Genomic DNA, 19,130 nt, shown 5'->3' on the forward strand with positions numbered 1-19,130 from the left:
CTCTCTCTCTTTCTCTCCCTTCCTCTGCCCATCTGCCCTCACTCACGCATGCCCCCCACTCTCTCCCCCCCCAAAAAATGATCATGATTTCAGCTTAGGTCATGATCTTGCAGTTCTTGGTTAGTGAGTTCAAACCCTGGGTCAGGCTCTGTGCTGACAGTGCAGAGCCTGCTTGAGAGACTCTCTCTCTCCCTCTCTCTCTGCCCCTCCCCTTGGTCTCTCTTTCTCTCAAAAATAAACTTAAAAAATAAAAATAAAAAATAAATTATCGGAATAAAGTAAATGATCATTACATTAGAAAGTGTTTGGAGGAGGAGGTTTGTGAGACAGTCATCAAACTTTTGCATTCTGGTACATGCGCCAGGTTGACTAGTACATAATCTCCTCACACTCAAAAAACCTACAGTTCTGTTGAGAGGCAGATTACAATATAGCATGATGAGTGCAATAGAATTGTACATAGGGTTGAGGACGAAATAATGATCTATATTGAGTTCTAAAACTGTGTGTGTGTGTGTGTGTGTGTGTGTGTGTGTGTGTAAGACAGAGGCAGAGAGTAAGGGATGGAGGGATGGTGAAAGTGAGAGAAAAAAGAGAGTTAACTAATAGTTTTCAAAGGAAAAATAAGTAAATCAAAGTTGTTTATTCCATATACACTAATTTGAAAGTAATGATGCTCACAATGTTGTTAACATAGTTCCACTCTATGTGCAAAATATTGATTTATTCCAAAATGTGGATTCTCTGACCAAGTATTTTCTTTTGGATCTCGAGGATCTGCTAAAGGTAAAGCTCTCCTGTAGCTAATTGGGAAAATTCAGTGGCGTTGTCCCTACAATATTTATAATACTTAGCAAGACTTATAATACATATAATAACTTGAAAAATTACAATGCCATGAAACAAACATCAGCCTGTTTAACTGCTGACTCTGTGACTGAAATAAATTGTTTCCCTTGGTTCTTCCCCTGCACCAAGGTGTTTTTTAAACCGAAATTAGCTGTAATAATTTGCTCTGGAAGATGTGCTGTGCTGCTTTGGATTGTTTTTCTTTTTCTCCCCACCATCCCACAACTTACACTTATTTTTGATTAGCCACTCAGGTGGCTCAAATTTTGATAGTTATTAGAATCTATACAATTAAAAGTCTTTCATTTTTTGTGCCCAGCCACATAGTTCTTCCTAGAGGCATCCTGTCTTAACTAACTTCTCTTGTTTTTGCTTTTAGAGCTATTTCATGCATATATAACCGCGGGCACTTGCAAGCATGCACATACTTACTTATGTTTCCTATTTTTATACATTTTCTGTACTTTGCTTAAGATCATTCCATGTTAATACATAAAGAGCTCTGGCTACGTAGTATTATTCAATTGTATGGATGTGCCATAATTTATTTAACCAATCCTCTGCTGAGAAATATGTAGCTTGTTTCCTGACTTTTGCTATTACCTTTCTGCAACAAATAACCTTGTAATAGGTCATTTCAGATGTGTACTATCTGTAGGATAATTTTCTAGAAATGGAATTGCTGGGTTGGATGGTATGTGCCTTTGTCATTTTGATGGATATTGCCAAATTATCCTCCATAGAGGTTGTACCAATTTATACTTATACTAGTAATAGATAAAAGTGCTTGTTTCCCCAACCCTCACCAACACATTGTGCTATCAAACATTATATCTTTGCTAATATGATAGGTGAAAAATGATATCTCATTGTGGTTTTAATTTACATTTATGTTCTGAGTAAGGTTGAGCATCTTTTCATATATTTAAGACCCCGTGATATTTATAAAAATAATTCCCTTTTTATGATGGTTGGGATGCTACTGGACTCATGGCATAATATCTTTTCTCCTTAACTTATACCAATGAACATGTTTTTTTTTTTTTTTACACAAGAAAACAAGGGTAATTCCAAAGAGCACCTTATTTCTTTTTTTTTTTTTTTCAACCTTTTTATTTATTTTTGGGACAGAGAGAGACAGAGCATGAACGGGGGAGGGGCAGAGAGAGAGGGAGACACAGACTCGGAAACAGGCTCCAGGCTCCGAGCCATCAGCCCAGAGCCCGACGCGGGGCTCGAACTCACGGACCGCGAGATCGTGACCTGGCTGAAGTCGGACGCCTAACCGACTGCGCCACCCAGGCGCCCCCAAAGAGCACCTTAAACTCTAAGTCAGAACATTTTATGTGTTTTAAAAATTCACTAGCTTTTTACAGTTAACTCCTTATACAGCTAACGTATCATAGTTGATAAACAACTGAACCAATATCCCCTAGTAATTTTAAATGATTTAAATTACTTATAAGAAATTTAAACCAATATTGTGTTGGTTTTTAGTATATTTCATACTTAAAATGTTTCTATCTTAAGAAAAAAGAATTATTTTTTACTAAGAAACTTACCCATGTATTAGAATTTACACAGAATTATTTAAAATTATATGTTCTCATTTAAAATATGCATTTGCAATTTTCTTTCTCAATGCCTAAGACACATTATAGGAAGGTTAGAAGTTCAGTGTATATTTAAATGTGCTGGCTGATTCATAAATGGCTCTGGACTCCTTTGCATCATACAACAAATTGTTCTTAGAGCTTTGTCTATGGCATTGTATATCACTTCTATTATAGCACTTATCAATGTCTGCCATGTATCATCATTAGTTATTTATGTGTCTGCCTTTCTCACTAGATTGTGAACTTCTAGAGGATATAATTTGCATTCCCCTTTAGCACTAGCATAGACTCCATACTCATAAAATGTTTGTTGAATTGAATTGAAGCACATTTACTTTGGGGTTCTGAGGTTGCATTTTTAAAAACACTTTTCCACCTAGTTTTTATTTCATTTTTGCATAATGTCTTATTCTAATGCTGCTTGACTTTGCTTTCTGCTGATATTATTGACTTCGTATTGAAAATAATTACTCAAAATTCTCCTCTAATAATAGCATTGAAGAGGTAGATTTTTTTTAATTGTACATATATTTCCTTACTGTTCTTCATTTTCTTCCATCAAAGTCCTACTTTACTTTTAACCAGAGGCAGTTCCAAACATTTACTGGGCAATAGTGGGTAGATTGGGTGCTGTGGTAAGGTATATTAATTGTTTCATGTCACTATGTTCCCAATTTATGTAGGCAATTTGAAATGTGCAATTAAAGTTCTGGTCATTGCTAATATTAAGTAATTTAGAAGGTTCTATAACAGAGTGAACAGCTTTTCAAATGACCTTTTTTTAATTTAAAATTTTATTGAAATAATTATGGATTCACATGCAGTTCTAAGAAATAATACAGAGAGTTCTTTTGTATACTTTACCTGTTCCCTCCAAATGGTGACACCTTGCAAAACTATTGTATAATATCACAACCAGGATATTAATGTTAACACAATCTATCAGTCTATTCAGATTTCACCATATTTACTTGTGTTCATTTTTGTGTGTGGGTTTTAGTTCTGTACAATTTTATCACATATGTAGATTTATGTATCCATGACCGAAGTTAAAATACTGAACAGTTTCAACACCACAGGATATTTTATTGTGCTTTTATAACCATACACATCTCCCGTTTTTTCCCTTCCCCCACATCATCCTAACTCATGGCAACCCATAATCTGTTCTTTATTTCTAAAATTTTGTCCTTCAAGAATGTTGCATAAATAGAATAATACAGTATGAAATTTTATGTAATTAGTATTTTTAATTAAATAATTTTTTGATGTTTATTTATTTTTGAGAGAAAAAGAGCATGAGCAGGAGAGGGGCACAGAGAGACAGAGACACAGAATTTGAAGCAGGCTCCAGGCTCTGAGCTATCAGCATAGAGCCAAACATGGAGCTCAAACTCACGAGCCATGGATCATGACCTGAGCTGAAGTCGGACACTCAACTGACTGAGCCACCCAGGCGCCCCTTATGTGATTAGCATTTTGATCAGTGTAATTCCCTGGAGATACATCTAAGTTTTTCTGATTATCAATAGTTTATTCCTTTTTATTACTGAGTAATATTCTATGTTATGTATGTACCACAGTTTACTAAACCAGTCACATATTGAAGGAAATCTGGGATGATTCCACTTTTGGGCTATTACAAATAAAGCTGCTATGAATATTACTGCACAGGTTTTTGTGTAAACACAAATTTTCATTTCTTGGGCTAAATGACCAGGGGTAAAATTGCTGGGTCATATGGTAGTTGCATGTTTGCTTTTAAAAGATACTGTCAAACTGTTTTACAGAGTAGCATTCTTACCCTAAATGAGTGATCCAGTTTTTTCCTCACCCTCACCAGTATATACCGTTGACACTATTTTTCATTTTAGCTATTCTTATAGGTTTGTCATAATAGCACAATGTGGTTTCAGTTTGTGGTTCTCTAATGGCTAATGATGTTGAACATCTTTTGGTGTGTTTGTTTGCCGTCTTTGTATCCTCTTCAGTGAAATGGCTCTTCATTGTCTTTTGCCCATTTTCTAATTGGACTGTTTGTTTTGTGTTTTTACTATTGAGTTTTTGAGTTCTTTATATATTCTAGATTTAGTTCTTTGTTGGATATGTGGTTTGAAAGTATTTTTTCCCAATCTGTAGCTTGTCTTTTCATCCTCTTAATAGGATCTTTTGCAGAGCAAAAGATTTAACATTTGATGAAGTCCAATGATTCAATAATTTCTTCTTATGAGTTGTGCTTTTGGTGTCATCTAACAACACTTCACCTATCCCTGGATACTAAAGATTTTCTAATAGTTTTATACTTTCATTTTAATCATTTAAGTCTGTGATCCATGTTTAGTTTCTTCAGCACTATTTGTTGAAAAAGGCTGTCTTTTCTTCTTTTCTCCATTGAAGTGCTCTTATAGTTTCGAAAAAAAATCACCTGGGTTTGTTTGTGTGTATCTATTCCTGGGCTCTTTACTCTGTTCCACTGATATGGGTGTCTCTTTTTTCATTAATAACATACTGTCTTGATTACTGTAGCTATATGGTAAGCCTTAATATTAAGTAGACAGATTCTTCTTCCCACTTTATTCTTTTTTCTCAAGGTAGTTTTAGGTATTCTAGTGCCCATTTTATATAAATTTTATAATTAGTTTGTGTCAATAAGTCCTTGCTGGAATTTTAATTGGAATTAATCAAACCTACAGATCAATTTGGGAGAATTGACGTATTTTCTATGTAGAGTCTTCCAATGCATGAGCATGGTGTAGCACTCCATTATTTAGGTTTTTCTACCCAGAATAGTCTCTTTTGTGTTTTCCTTGTTTTGGTGTCAGATGAGACTACATACAGTAATCTGAATTTCAAAGTTTAGGCTTGCTGAGAATGATTAAATTCATTACTATTCATTCACTATTTATTTACTTATTCATTCATTCATTCATTCACAATGCAGATATATTTATCTTGCTCCATTGCAATTGATAGATACCATTTTATTTGCAGTATTAATATTGATTTTAAAAGTTATAACCCTATAAACAAATGAGAAATTGTACTAAGGAAAGGACATTAATGTTGTACACTAAGGAATTTTTGTAATGATATTTACTGTAAAGATTTCTGTCTTTGGTACTAAATAAATATGATGGGATGAGGGAGGGATTCCTGACTAAAGGAATAGGATTTAGCAGAGGGAGGGTATAATCTTTGAAAATTTTCTTATTTGGCAATTTTAACCCCAGTATCAAGAGAAAGAGAGGGTATGAAGAGAGTCAACTTAGGAGGTAGGACTAAGTGATTACATATTTAGGAAAGAGTAGAAATAAAAGGGCTGTACTGGAGATATCCCATTAATGGAGTAATGCAAACATTTAGGTAAGTTTTTAACTCTTCCTTGAAATAGGAATATCAATTTTTCTTGAGTTTTCTTGAGTCATTTATTCATTCAACAAGTATTTATGGAGCCCCTACAGTTTTCCCTGTATTTTGCTGGGGTCTGGCAACATATAGCTGTTAAAAGACAGGATCCCAAGACCCAGCAGTTGGTCGCTCCCTTGCTCCCTTTGTGTGGTACCCGCTTCCAGTGGCCCTGAAGGTTTGTGGGCCAGGGGTGGCCCCAAAGATTAGGAAGTGAAGGGGGAACAGGTGTTCAGGTCTAACTGCTTGGCGGCACACTTGCAGTGAGCCTTGGAATGAGGAGGAAACTGCAAGGATAGACCCAGGAGCAATGGCATCCAAAGAGAAACAAGCGGTGAAAAATCTCAACATAGAAAATGCCCAGCAGGAAAATGAAAGAGAACAGGGCCCTGTGCAGAATGGAGAGGAATCACTCAATTCGAGAGGGAGTGAAAGCCAGAAGCCTGGAGGAAATGTTAGCCTGGGGCCAATGAGATGACTTGTCCCTAATTTTCAGTGGAACATACCTAACAGGCATATTGATCACAATCAAGAGGGAGATGGTGTAGAAAAGTTCATACAGCAGATGATGGAAATCAAGAGAAAGACTAAGGAGCAGCAAATGAGGCATCATAAGTGCTTCCAAACTCCTGAACCTGATAATCATGACTTTTGCCTTATACCTTGAATCCTAAGGTTTTCACTGAGGTTAATAATGTGGCCTCTGCTCTACAAGCTTGTAGTTTTGTGATTTCATTTTTCTGTAAACCTTTTGATGTTTCTACTTACCAATTTATAATTAAATATTGTTTTGTCTCAGTATGAAACTTTCTGTCCAGTAGGGCAATTTCACTTAATTTTAGGAAAAACTATCCTTTTCACAATATTAAATTAATAAAGTGGTTTAAAAGCAAAAAAAAAGTATCCCTGAGTTCATGGAATTTAAAATGTGATATGACAAGTAATATAGCAATAACAGCATCTATATAGATTTATTTCAGCAAGTAAATGGCATGATAAATTTATTATTTGAATAGGCCTATTTATGGTATTAGTAGTAAGTACAAAAAGGAATATCAACCTTGTATATCAGTTTTTAAGTTACAAGGATATTTCTGGTTTTACTATTTTTTAAGGTTTTGGATTTCTACATGTATTGACTTGATTGTCAAATTAATTAATTATGACTTACATAGGTGTTTTCTGACCATCAGTACACAGCATTTTAAGTATATTTAGTGAATTGGTAATATATGTCAAAAGGAAAGGCATATACAACCTTTGATATGAGAAATCGACATTAATAAATGGCTGATAATGTTAAAAATATGAGTTGCATTGTATTTTCCTCTTTATTCAAAAAAGATCAGGGAGTCTATAGAAACCTGTGTAATGTTCATATTTAAATAGATATCCTGGAAAGCAAAACAAGTATGCTTCCTGACATGTTACAGTTGAAACCCACTTTATCTTTTTAAAAATTTTTAAAATGTTTATTTATTTTTGATAGACAGGTGGGGAGGGGGAGACACAGAATCTGAAGCAGGCTCCAGGTTCTGAGCTGTTGGTTGGCACAGAGCCCTATGCAGGGCTTGAAGTAGTGAACTGTGAGATCATGACCTGAGTTGAAGTCAGACGATCAACCAACTGAGCTGCCCAGGTGTTCTGAAGCCCACTTTAAAATATGTTTTTAGGGCACCTGGGTGGCTCAGTTGGTTAGGCGTCTGACTTCAGCTCAGATCATGATCTCATGGTTCATGGGTTCAAACCCCACATTGTCTCTCTGCTGAGAGCTCGGAGCCTGGAGCCTGCTTCAGATTCTGCCCCTTCTCTGTTCGCACTCTTTCTCTTTCTCAAAAATAAACATTTTTTTAAAATTTAAAAAAGCAAAATATGTTTTAAATTGAATGACATGTTAATAGGAATATTGGGAATGAGTATATATTTCAAACTGCTGATTCCTTTGTATATTTCATTTGTTAGAGCACAACCACTTATTTTTACTTTAAAAAATTCCTTCTGAATATTATGAACTGTTGAACTTCCTCTTCCTTTTAAAACCGTTTTTTAATGTTTATTTATTTTTGAAGGAAAGAGAAACAGCATGAACGGGGGAGGGGCAGAGAGAGAGGGAGACACAGAATCCGAAGTGGGCTCCAGGCTCTCAGCTGTTAGCACAGAGCTTGACACAGGGCTTGAATTCACCATGAGATCATGACCTAAGCTGAAGTCAGAGGCTTAACCGACTGAACCACCCAGGCTCCCTGAACTTCCTATTCTTAATGAATTCCTTTTTATGTATTTCTTTTTGAGATATTAGTGATTTCACTATTTGCTTTCTCCACTATTCTCAGTAAACACATTTCTGGAAAATTTTCCATAAATTACTAAGGAAGATTAAAGGGATATATAGTTTTGTAAGGAATGATATTCGCAGGGTTTTCTGTGAAAATCTGAATTTTCATGAAATAGAATTTCATAAAATACGGTATCTCATGTAGCTGCCTTTTATAAAAAGCCATATCAAAATATTTATAATTTCAGTCAAATTAATCAATGCAATATGATTTGTTTGAATTTTGATTGGAGAAACAGTCTTTTATTTTGGGAACTGGTAGGTATAATCTGGGTTATGAGAACTAGATATCCAGTCTAGCCCAAGATATGGGTGGAGTGGTTATTGTAGAATGGAACTGTAGAGCATTCCAAAAGTGAGGCAGCGAAGAGAAGATAAATTGTTTTTGAGCTTCAAGATTCCATATTGTCTATATGTATTTATTTTGTTCTTTTTTTCTCTACCTCATAGTTTTTATTCACTCTTATTACAGGCTTGCACATGGCCAACATAGCCTTTGAGGCCATTCTGTATCATGACCTCTTGGCTTTGTTCCCATTGCTACCTACATTAGTCTCTTGTTTCCTAGTTCAAATTCATGGGAGGAAATCTGCTCAATCTGTTTTTTTTTTTTTCATGCTGGCCACCTCCTAGTCTACTGGCCAGTCAATGGATTGATTATTTTTGAGTTACATTGCTCCTTCCTGGTCTATAATTACCCATAGTCATGCATGGGAACTCTGGGTCATATAGTATAAAACATGACTGTCTGTGGCTGACTTTGTGTAGGAACAGTGGGCAGGACCATCTCACTTAGCAAGGACTTTAGTTGTCACTATGATTAATAATAGTAAAGGGTAATTTATGAAAATATGCTACCTTCAAGTAGGCTTATTTAGGCCTAAAAGCTAGTTTTTAGAAAGAATACCTATGCTGTGTTATAGTTATCTGGGGTTTCATGTTGATTCAGAGTTGTCTTAGTTCTTGGTTTTAGAAAGTTTGGGGTGCCTGGGTGGCTCAGCCTGTTAGGTGTCTGACTTCGGCTCAGGTCATGATCTCACAGTTTGTGGGTTCGAGCCTTGTGTCGGGCTCTGTGCTGATAGCTCAGAGCCTGAAGCCTGCTAAGATTCTGTGTCTCCCTCTCTCTCTGCCCTTTGCCTGCTCACACTCTGTCTCTCTCTCTTTCAAAAATAAATAAACATTAAAACAATTTAAAAAGAAGAAAGTTGCTGATACCCTAAAGTTTGCATTGCACATATTACTCTTGGGAAAATGGACAAATTTCAGATCTTCATTTTACAATATTTATATGTATTGCATTAATATAATAAAGTGTAAATCGTTTGGATACTGTCTACCGGTAGTTCATTATCCAGTTTGAACCTCATTGACTTTACAGAGATAACTAATTGGTTTGGTTTATCTATTCAGGACTGTGTCAGCCTTTCTGTAGACTGAGCCAAGAATACAAATGCAACTGTGCATACCATACATGTAAAACTTAAAAACATTTTAAACCAAGCTTACAAACTATTAAGTAGAATAATGTATTCTCATGTTTTGACATATGCCTTTATAATGAACTGGAAGGTTAAGTTCAAGTTTAGAATTCTCAGACTCCTCACAGGTTAACACTAGAATATGATTGCACTGGGAAATCTGACTTCTAATCCTTGGCTGGCCTTCTCTTTAGATACCTGACTTTGTCTTGCATGAGGGGCCTTACTCTAATGTAGGTTTCACTCCAGCCTAGCTATATAAGCTCTGTCCATGGTCCCGACTTGCTTTTACACCCCCTTGGAGCCAACAGTAGGCATATAGATAGCAAGATCCCCCCTCCGGAACAGCACTTCAAAATGGGTTCCAAGAGAGAATTAAGCCATAATACCCCAAGGCATTCATTAGATAAAAATAATAAAATTGCACCATATTTGGGAGAATGGGTAAAATGGTTACATGAATAATTTTCTTTAGGGCTTAAGAAAAGCTAGTGAGCTGAGAAAGGCTGGTGGAGAGAAGACCTGAAGAAGAGGTCCGTGTGGGCTCATGCTCATGAAAGTGGCTTAGGGATATTTGGCTAACATACAGTGTATACAGTGTGCTCTTGGTGGGGGATATTTGGGCGGGAAATTTGGGGATCTTTGGTACTTAAATTATGATCTAGAAGGGGGAGGCACAGGCTTCTGATGGTTCTTTCCCTTCAGCCCCATAGATTCCTCTCCTAGAACTAGGAGCAGCTTAAGAATGGCTAGAGTGAGGTCTGCTAAATTATGGGGCCCCTCTTGCCCATAGCAAAGTGTGGCACTTCATCCATTAATTGTTTTTCACTTTTTAACTATTAGATGCTATGCTAATTTTTTGTGTTTTTTAAAAAATATAATTTATTGTCAAATTGGTTTCCATACAGCACCCAATGCTCATCCCAACAAGTGCCCTCCTCAATGCCCATCACCCATTTTCACTCTCCCCTACCCCCATCAACCCTCAGTTTCTTCTCCATATTTAAGAGTCTCTTATGGTTTGCCTCCCTCCCTTTCTGTTAGTAACTTTTCTTTTCACCTTCCCTTCCTCCATGGTCTTCTGTTAAGTTTCTCAAGGTCCACATATGAGTGAAAACATATGATATCTGTCTTTGACTGACTGACTTAGTTCACTTAACATAATACCCTCCAGTTCCATCCATGTTGCTGCAAATGGCATGATTTCATTCTTTCTCATTGCCAAGTAGTATTCCATTGTATATATAAACCACATCTTCTTTATCCATTCATCAGTTGATGGACATTTAGGCTCTTTCCATAATTTGGCTATTTTGAATGTGCTGCTATAAACATTGGGGTACATGTGCCCCTATGCATCAGCACTCCTGTATCCCTTGGGTAAATTCCTAGCAGTTTTATTGCTGGGTCATAGGGTAGTTCTATTTTTAGTTTTTTGAGGAACCTATGCGTCAGCACTCCTGTATTCCTTGGGTAAATTCCTAGCAGTGCTATTGCTGGGTCATGGGGTAGTTCTATTTTTAGTTTTTTGAGGAACCTCCACACTATTTTCCAGAGCGGCTGCACCAGTTTGCATTTCCACCAACAGTGCAAGAGGGTTCCTGTTTCTCCACATCCTCGCCAGCGTCTATAGTTTCCTGATTTGTTCATTTTAGCCTCTCTGACCAGTGTGAGGTGGTTTCTCAGTGTGGCTTTGATTTGTATTTCCCTGGGGGAGAACTGAGAACTTTCCCCCTGAGATCAGGAACATGACAGGGATGTCCACTCTCACCACTATTGTTTAACATAGTGTTGGAAGTCCTAGCATCAGCAATCAGACAACAAAATGAAATAAAATGCATCATAATTGACAAAGAAGAAGTCAGACTTGCACTTTCTGCGGATGACATGATACTCTACATGGAAAACCCGAAAGACTCCACCAAAAGCCTGCTAGAACTGATATATGAATTCAGCGAAGTCGCAGGGTAATTTTTTGGCTTGAAAGAATGTTTAGATGTAATCAGACTTGATTCTGATGCCATTGAACATGGCAGAGTAGGGAACCCCCAGAATTTATCTTTCTACACAAATAGCAAATTAGCAAATATTCTCAGAATCAACTTTATTGGCAATCTGGAAACTAACAAAAAAAATATAGCAACTAGGCAAATGCTTAATAAAGGAAGAAGCAGTTGAATTCCAGTAAGAGAGCTTGGTGGTGTTTTAACTTACCTAGTCTCCATTCCCTGCTCTCTAGTTTGGCAGAAGCTTTGAAGACTACAGTCCACATTCCTTGTACAAGTTTCTAGAATTGGAGGGAGTAAGGTGGCCTCATTCTTAAGGAACTGTGGTTGTTTATTTTGACCAATTTGGTGGCTCCCTGAAGGACTAGCTCAAAAGACTTGCCCTTATTTTGCCTAACTCAGAACTCTCCCATGGCTGAGGCAGCTACTTGGGAGGCACCTGTGGACAACACTTAAAGGCAAATATATTAACCACCACCTCCCATGGCAAGGAATAACAAACAAGATCAACTGAAAATAATATTTGGGTGTACAAATATCTCTTTGAGACCCTGCTTTTAATTCTTTTGTGTACTCAGAAGTGAAATTGCTGGATTATATGGCAATTCTATTTTTAATTTTTTGAGGAACTGCCATACCGTTTTCCGTAGCAGCTATACCATTTTGCATTTCCACTAACAGTGTTCAAGGACTCCAATTTCTCCACATTCCTACCAACCCAAATTATTTTTTTTATAAAAGTCATCCTAATTTTTGGAGGTGCTATCTCATTGTGGTTTTTGATTTGCATTTGCCTAATGATGTTGAGAATCTTTTCATGTACTTGGCCACTTCTGTATCCTCTTTGGAGAAATACCTATTCAAATCTTTTGTCTTTTTTTAACCACGTTGTTGTTTTTGAGTTGTAAATTTCTTTATATATTCTGGATATTAATCTCTTTTCAGATATGAATTGAACATATTTTTCCCATACCATAGGTTGCCTTTTCACTTTGTTGATTGTGTCCTTTAATGCACAGAAAATTTTGCATTTGATATAGTCCAGTTTACTTATTTTTTTACTTTTGTTGCCTGTGCTTTTGGTGTCATTTCCAAAAAATCATTGCTAAATCCAATATGATTCATGAAGATTTTCTTATGTTTTTTTTCCCTAAGAATTTTAGGGTTTTAACTCCTTATGTGTAGGTTTCAGCCCATTTTGAGGTTGTTTTTATTTTTTATTTTAGTTTTTAAATGTTTATTTATTTTATTTTTTTTAGAGAGAAAGAGAGAGAGAGCCATGAAGGGGCAGAGAGAGAGGGAGAGGGAAATCCCAAGCAGGCTCCACACTGTCAGCACAGAGCCCAATGCGGGGCTCCAGCTCACAAACTGTGAGATCGTGACCTGAGCCAAAACTAAAAGTCAGATGTTTAACCAACTGTGAGCCAGCCAGGCACCCCTATTTTTTATTTTTTTAATTATTTTGTTTTATTTTGTTTATGTTTAGTTTTGAGAGAGAGAGAGATACAGAGTGTGAGCAGGGGAGGGGCAGAGAGAGAGGGAGACACAGAATCTGAAGCAGGCTCCAGTCTCTGAGCTGTCAGCACAGAGCCTGATTTGGGGCTTGAACTCAGGAACCATGAGATCATGACCTTAGCTAAAGTCGGATGCTTAACCAACTGAGCCACCCAGGTGCCTTCCCTGTTTTTATTTTTCAAATGTAACATTTATCATTAAATATGAAAAGAAAGGATGGAAATGGTAGAGTGAGAGAGATTTAACTTGCTGTATATAGCTAATTGGAGAAGTAAAATGGACAAGTAAAATATTTAACACAACTGTAGGGATTCCTGCTTATTAGTAAAATTTTCTTCTATAGAGATTGAAAGCTATTCCAAAAATGTCTGGCCATTTCTATTGCATTATAACCTATAATTTAAATTTTGATTATTGTTCTTTTATTATGATATGTAGAAGCTAACCCATCTCTTGTGAGCATATGGGTTGATGAGTTTTGCACAGGTATGGAAAATCATTGAGTCTTTTATAGGATTTGTAATTCTTTGACTCTAGATAAGATAGTATATACTCCTAAATAGTACCTGGTTCTGCTATATTTCTCTTTCTTCCAAGCCCAGCTCTTAAATCCTTACTGTCTCACTTGCACCTTCTGATGGGCATTTTTATTATGTTAAGTATGGGTGATTATCATTTTCATCTTTATAGAGAAAGCATTGTAAAATGGATTTTAAATGGGTTATTTTGTAGCTATTGAGTTATTGAGTAGCTATTGAGACTTTGCAAAGAGATGGAGAATTTTTTTAAAGATATGTTTTTTTTTAATTTTTTTTTATGTTTAATTTATTTTTGAAAGCCAGAGAGACAGAGCACGAGCGGGGGAGGGGCAGAGAGAGAGAGGGAGACAGAATCTGAAACAGGCTCCAGGTTCCGAGCTGTCAGTACAGAATCTGATGCGGGGCTTGAGCTCACAGACTGCAAGATCATGACCTGAGCCGAAGTTGCACACTTAACCGACTGAACCACCCAGGTGCCCCTAAAAAGATAGCAATGGTAGATGGGGCTCAGTAAGTGAGTCTCGAATTGTCTATTTATTTTAGGGATCTTATTCATTAAAAAATAGAGAACACTAGGGGAAAAGACTCTCGATTTTATTAACTAAATGCACTTCATGCATATAAAGCAATTTGAGCAGAATGAATTCAGAGGGAAAATGAAAGAGGAAAGTAACAATTTCACTTCATAAGTTGCTAACTCAAGTAGTGACCATTTAAGAAGTGTACTGGGACAGCCTGTAGACAAGTTAAAGTTTTTTCTTAATTAAGACTTCTTTGAAGAGTTGAATTTAGTGACTGGGCTGTTTTTATGTAGTGTTTTTTTATGTTGGTTTTTATTTACATACTTCATGTTGGTGAGTCACATCATCGGTAGAAATCATATGGCAACAGATATGCAGTTGTTTAACTCCAGTTCTGATTTTTTTTTAAAAAAGAAATGTATGTACAGTGTAGTTTCTCTGTTATCCAGGGATTACGGGTCTATATAGCCATCAAATAAAGTACCATGTATCACTAGAGTAAGCTCCCCAATTGCATGGGGGGATTAACCAGCATTTATAAGGTATGTCTTGTATCTCCAACATAAAAGAACTGATGTAAAGAATGGTATCATATAAATGTTCTTTGAAATTTTAACCAATTTTCAGTTTTAATTGTCTTGTAAATTAGCGTTTTGCCAGCAATAGGGTAAAGATGTAACTGAAGTACCTTAAAATACAGTGTTGAGTTGTGACTATGCTTTGTTTACATTGTGGTTTATTTTGATAATTGCCTGATGCTGAGAAAATAATTTTAAAAATCTCAATAAGAAAACAGATCACAACTATTTAAGGCTACATTACTTCTTTTTTGTTTTTATAAACTAATTTTGGGGGCACCTTGGTTAAACATCCGATTCTTGATTTCAGCTCAGGTCATGACGCCAGGGTCCTGGGATCCAGCCCCACGTTGGGCTCCATGCTGAGAGTGGAGCCTGCTTAAGATTCTCATTCTCTCTCTGTCTCTCTCTCCCTCACCCTTTCTCCGTTCCGCCCCTCTCCCCCAGTCATGCTCTCTCTCTCTAAAAAAATTATAATAAAAAATTATAAACTAATTTTTAAGCACAAGTCTACATTTAAGGCTGTTTTTGACTAAAACAATTTTAATACTGAGCTCTGTGTGTAGTTTTGCAGAATTTCTCTGCAAATCCAAGCAGATGTAGCATTATGGAGACTACATAAAAGAAGCTGCTTCAAGGTATAACAGGACCCATCATTGAATTGCTTGAAATGATTATTCTAGAAAAATGATTCACTCTAACACATGCATTTTCTCATGGGTCAGCATTTTATATAAGGGATTCTTATGGCAAATGGGTGATAGGAAGGGCAAAAAAGGAGGAAAGACCCATAAGTAAAGATATAATCAGCTGCAGTTAGTACAAGGGGCAAGAGGTAAGAGAACATCTAGTTCTTCTATTTTGACATGCTAAATCTTTTATAGACAAGAACATATTTCTAGTTTCAATATGTTTATGCGATTTTCTTAATTTGTATTTCAGCATTCAATAAGCATGTACTTCCAAAAGGACTTTGGTCTGTCATTATAAATTAAACATGTTTTTTTGCAGATGTGTTGTTCAGTGCATTTATAGGATAGATAATGTAGAGAGAGATTTATGTGGAAATAATTGTTTTTATACATACTCATCCAAGTCACCCACATGTTCTCAAAATGACTTATATGTATTAAGATATATGAGTGGCAGATTATATGCTGCAGAAATAACACTGATTTTGTAACAATTAACATAAAATTAAGCTTTTCCATTCTCTCATTTTATCAATTCCCATGATTGAAGTACTTAGACGATGAGTACTTAGACATTGAATACTTATTTAGATGTACAGTTGATGTGTTCAGACTCTGGGTTAGAGCAGGATGCTTAAAAACTCAGTTGTGAATATTTAAAAAGAAGGACAAAGGTGGAGGAATCACACTATCTGATATTAAGGCCTGCTACCTAGATACAGTTAGTCAACATAGCTGTGGTAAAGGTAGAGGGGTGGACACATGGATTAATGAAGCAGAATAGAGAATCAGGAAATAGACCTACATAAATATTTCCAGCTAATTCATGACAAAGAAATAAAAGCAGTTCAATTGAGGAAGGGTAGCTTTTTCAATAAATGATGCTGAAGCAGTTGGACATCCATAGACATAAAGATGAACCTTGACCTAAACTTCACATTTTTAAAACAATTAACTCAAATGGATCATGGACGTAAATGTAGAAATAAAAGTTTAAAACTTTTAGAAAAAAAAAAAAGAAAATTCTCAGTACTTAGTGCTAAGTGAAGAGTTCTTACACTTGATGCCAAAATCCCAATTCATGTGAGGAAATAGTAATACATTGGACTTCATCCAATTTAAAAACATTTGTTCTGTGAAAGTCTTTGTTGAAAGAGTGAAAACACAAGCTATAGACTGGGAATAACTATTTGTAAAACACATATGCAACAAAGTATTAGTATCTAAAATATATAAAGAGTTCAAAGCTCATCATTAGAAGAATCTTGTTAGAAAAGGGGTAAAAGATATGAATATACATTTCATATAAAAGGGTACACAGATGACACTTTAGCACATGAAATTATATTTAACATCATGAGCCATTAGGGAAATGGAAATTAAAATCACAATGAGATACTACATACCTATAAGAATGTTTAAAATGAAAAATAGTGACAGCACCAAATGCTGATAAGCATGTAGAGAAACTGAATTATTCATATATTTCCTTTGTAGTGATATTTCATCATGGTTTTAGATCTCCTTTTCTTATGGTTCATGACATTGAACATCTTTTCATATGCTTATATATATACCTTATTTTGTTGTTTTGTGAAGTATCTGTTTAAGTCCTTTGCCCATTTTTAAATTGGGATGTATTTACTAACTTTCAGATTTCTTTATATGCTTGGGATACAAGTCTGTTGTTTACTATGTGATTTACAATGTTTTATCCCAGTCTATAGTTTTTCTTTTCATTCACTTAACAGTGTTTTTGAAAACTTAAACATTTTAAATTTTGATGAAGTCCAATTAATCATTTTTTTTTCTTCTATTGAATGTGCCTTCTTTGTCATGTCTCTAAGAATTTGTGTGTGTGTGTGTGTGTTGGACTAATTTTATTGTCTAAGAATTTTTTGCCTAAGGAAGATTTTCTCCTATATTTTCTTACAAAAGCTTTATAGTTTTAAAGTTTAAATTTAGATGTATCTTCCATTTTGTGTTAAATTTGTATAAATTTGGAATTCCATTTAAGAACCGTGCTTCTGTGGTTTTTCAGTTTGAATACCATTTGTTTATGACCATTCTTTCTCCATTGAATTGTATTTGTACCTTCATTAAAAATCACTTGACCGTATTTGCATGATTTTATTCCCTGATTGTTCTTTTACACTGATCTATGTGTACATCCCTTCATCAGTACAACTCTGTGTTGATTATGTAGTTTTGTCATCAAGTGTTGAAATCCTTTAATGGGTTTCTTCTTACTCTGTTTTTCTTTTTTTTAAACTTTTTTCACCTTTATTTATTTGGAGAGAGACAGAGTGGGGGAGGGACAGAGAGAGAGAATCCCAAGCAGGCTTCACACTGTCAGTGCAGAGCCCAATGCAGGGCTCAAACTTACCCAACTGCGAGATCACGACCTGAGCCAAAACCAAGAGTCAGACTTAACCGACTGAGCCACCCAGGCACCCCTCTACCTTACTTTGGTTTTCTAGATAAATTTTTATACTAGCCTTTCTATGTCTACAAAAGTTCCTGCTATGATTGTGATTGGAATTATACCAAATGTATATATCATTTTGGGTAGAATTGATATCTTTACTATATTGTACGTTTCAACCAACAAACACAATATGCATCTTCATTTATATTGTCCATCAACTGATGAATGGATAAAGAAATTGTGGTTTATATACACAATGGAGTACTATGTAGCAATGAGAAAGAATTAAATATGGCCTTTTGTAGCAACGTGGATGGACTGGAGAGTGTGATGCTAAGTGAAATAAGCCATACAGAGAAAGACAGATACCATATGTTTTCACTCTTACGTGGATCCTGAGAAACTAAACAGAAACCCATGGGGATGGGAAGGAAAAAAAAAAGAGGTTAGAGTGGGAGAGAGCCAAAGCATAAGAGACTCTTAAAAACTGAGAACAAACTGAGGGTTGATGGGGGGTGGGAGGGAAAGGAGGGTAGGTGATGGGCATTGAAGAGGGGATCTTTTGGGGTGAGCACTGGGTGTTGTATGGAAACCAATTTGACAATAAATTTTGTATTTTAAAAATATATATATTGTCTTTAATTTCTCTTATGAGCATTTAATTTTTTTCCAAGATGAATGATATTTTAATGTATTTAAAAAATAAATATTAGGGGCACCTGGGTGGCTCAGTCAGTTAAGTATCTGAATCTTGATTTCGGCTCAGGTCATGATCCCAGGGTCGTGGGTTCGAGCCCCACATCAGGCTCTGTACTGAGCGTGGAGCCTGCTCGAACTTTCTCTCTCCCTTTGCCCCTCTCCTTCGCTAGTGCTGTCTCTCTCTCTCTCTATTTATGTTTTTTTTAATTTAATTTTTTTATTTAAATCCAAGTTAGTTAACATATAGTGTAATAATGATTTCAGGGGTAGAATTTAGTGATCTATCACTATATACAACACCCAGTGGTCATCCCAAGTGCCCTCCTTACTGCCCATCACCCATTTAGCCCATCCCCTGCCCTTATGAGCATTTTATTTTAAAAATGCTGGGGCGCCTGGGTGGCGCAGTCGGTTAAGCGTCCGACTTCAGCCAGGTCACGATCTCGCGGTCCGTGAGTTCGAGCCCCGC

At 36.1% G+C, this 19,130-nt stretch overlaps 2 protein-coding genes across 7 annotated transcripts in view; both read left to right on the forward strand.

The window, feature by feature from the left end:
* The window catches only part of COL4A5 (collagen type IV alpha 5 chain), a 237,559-nt gene that overhangs the window by 37,076 nt on the left and 181,353 nt on the right, over positions 1–19,130 (forward strand). The gene's annotated exons all lie outside the window — the stretch shown is intronic.
* Positions 4,593–7,413, forward strand: BEX4 (brain expressed X-linked 4). The gene is given in 1 exon segment (XM_011279394.3): positions 4,593–7,413. A coding segment is annotated over 1 exon segment (357 nt). The 5' UTR covers positions 4,593–6,180; the 3' UTR covers positions 6,538–7,413.

The sequence above is a fragment of the Felis catus genome, chromosome X (genome assembly GCF_018350175.1).
Source record: "Felis catus isolate Fca126 chromosome X, F.catus_Fca126_mat1.0, whole genome shotgun sequence".
In the NCBI taxonomy this organism is placed as follows: domain Eukaryota; kingdom Metazoa; phylum Chordata; class Mammalia; order Carnivora; family Felidae; genus Felis; species Felis catus.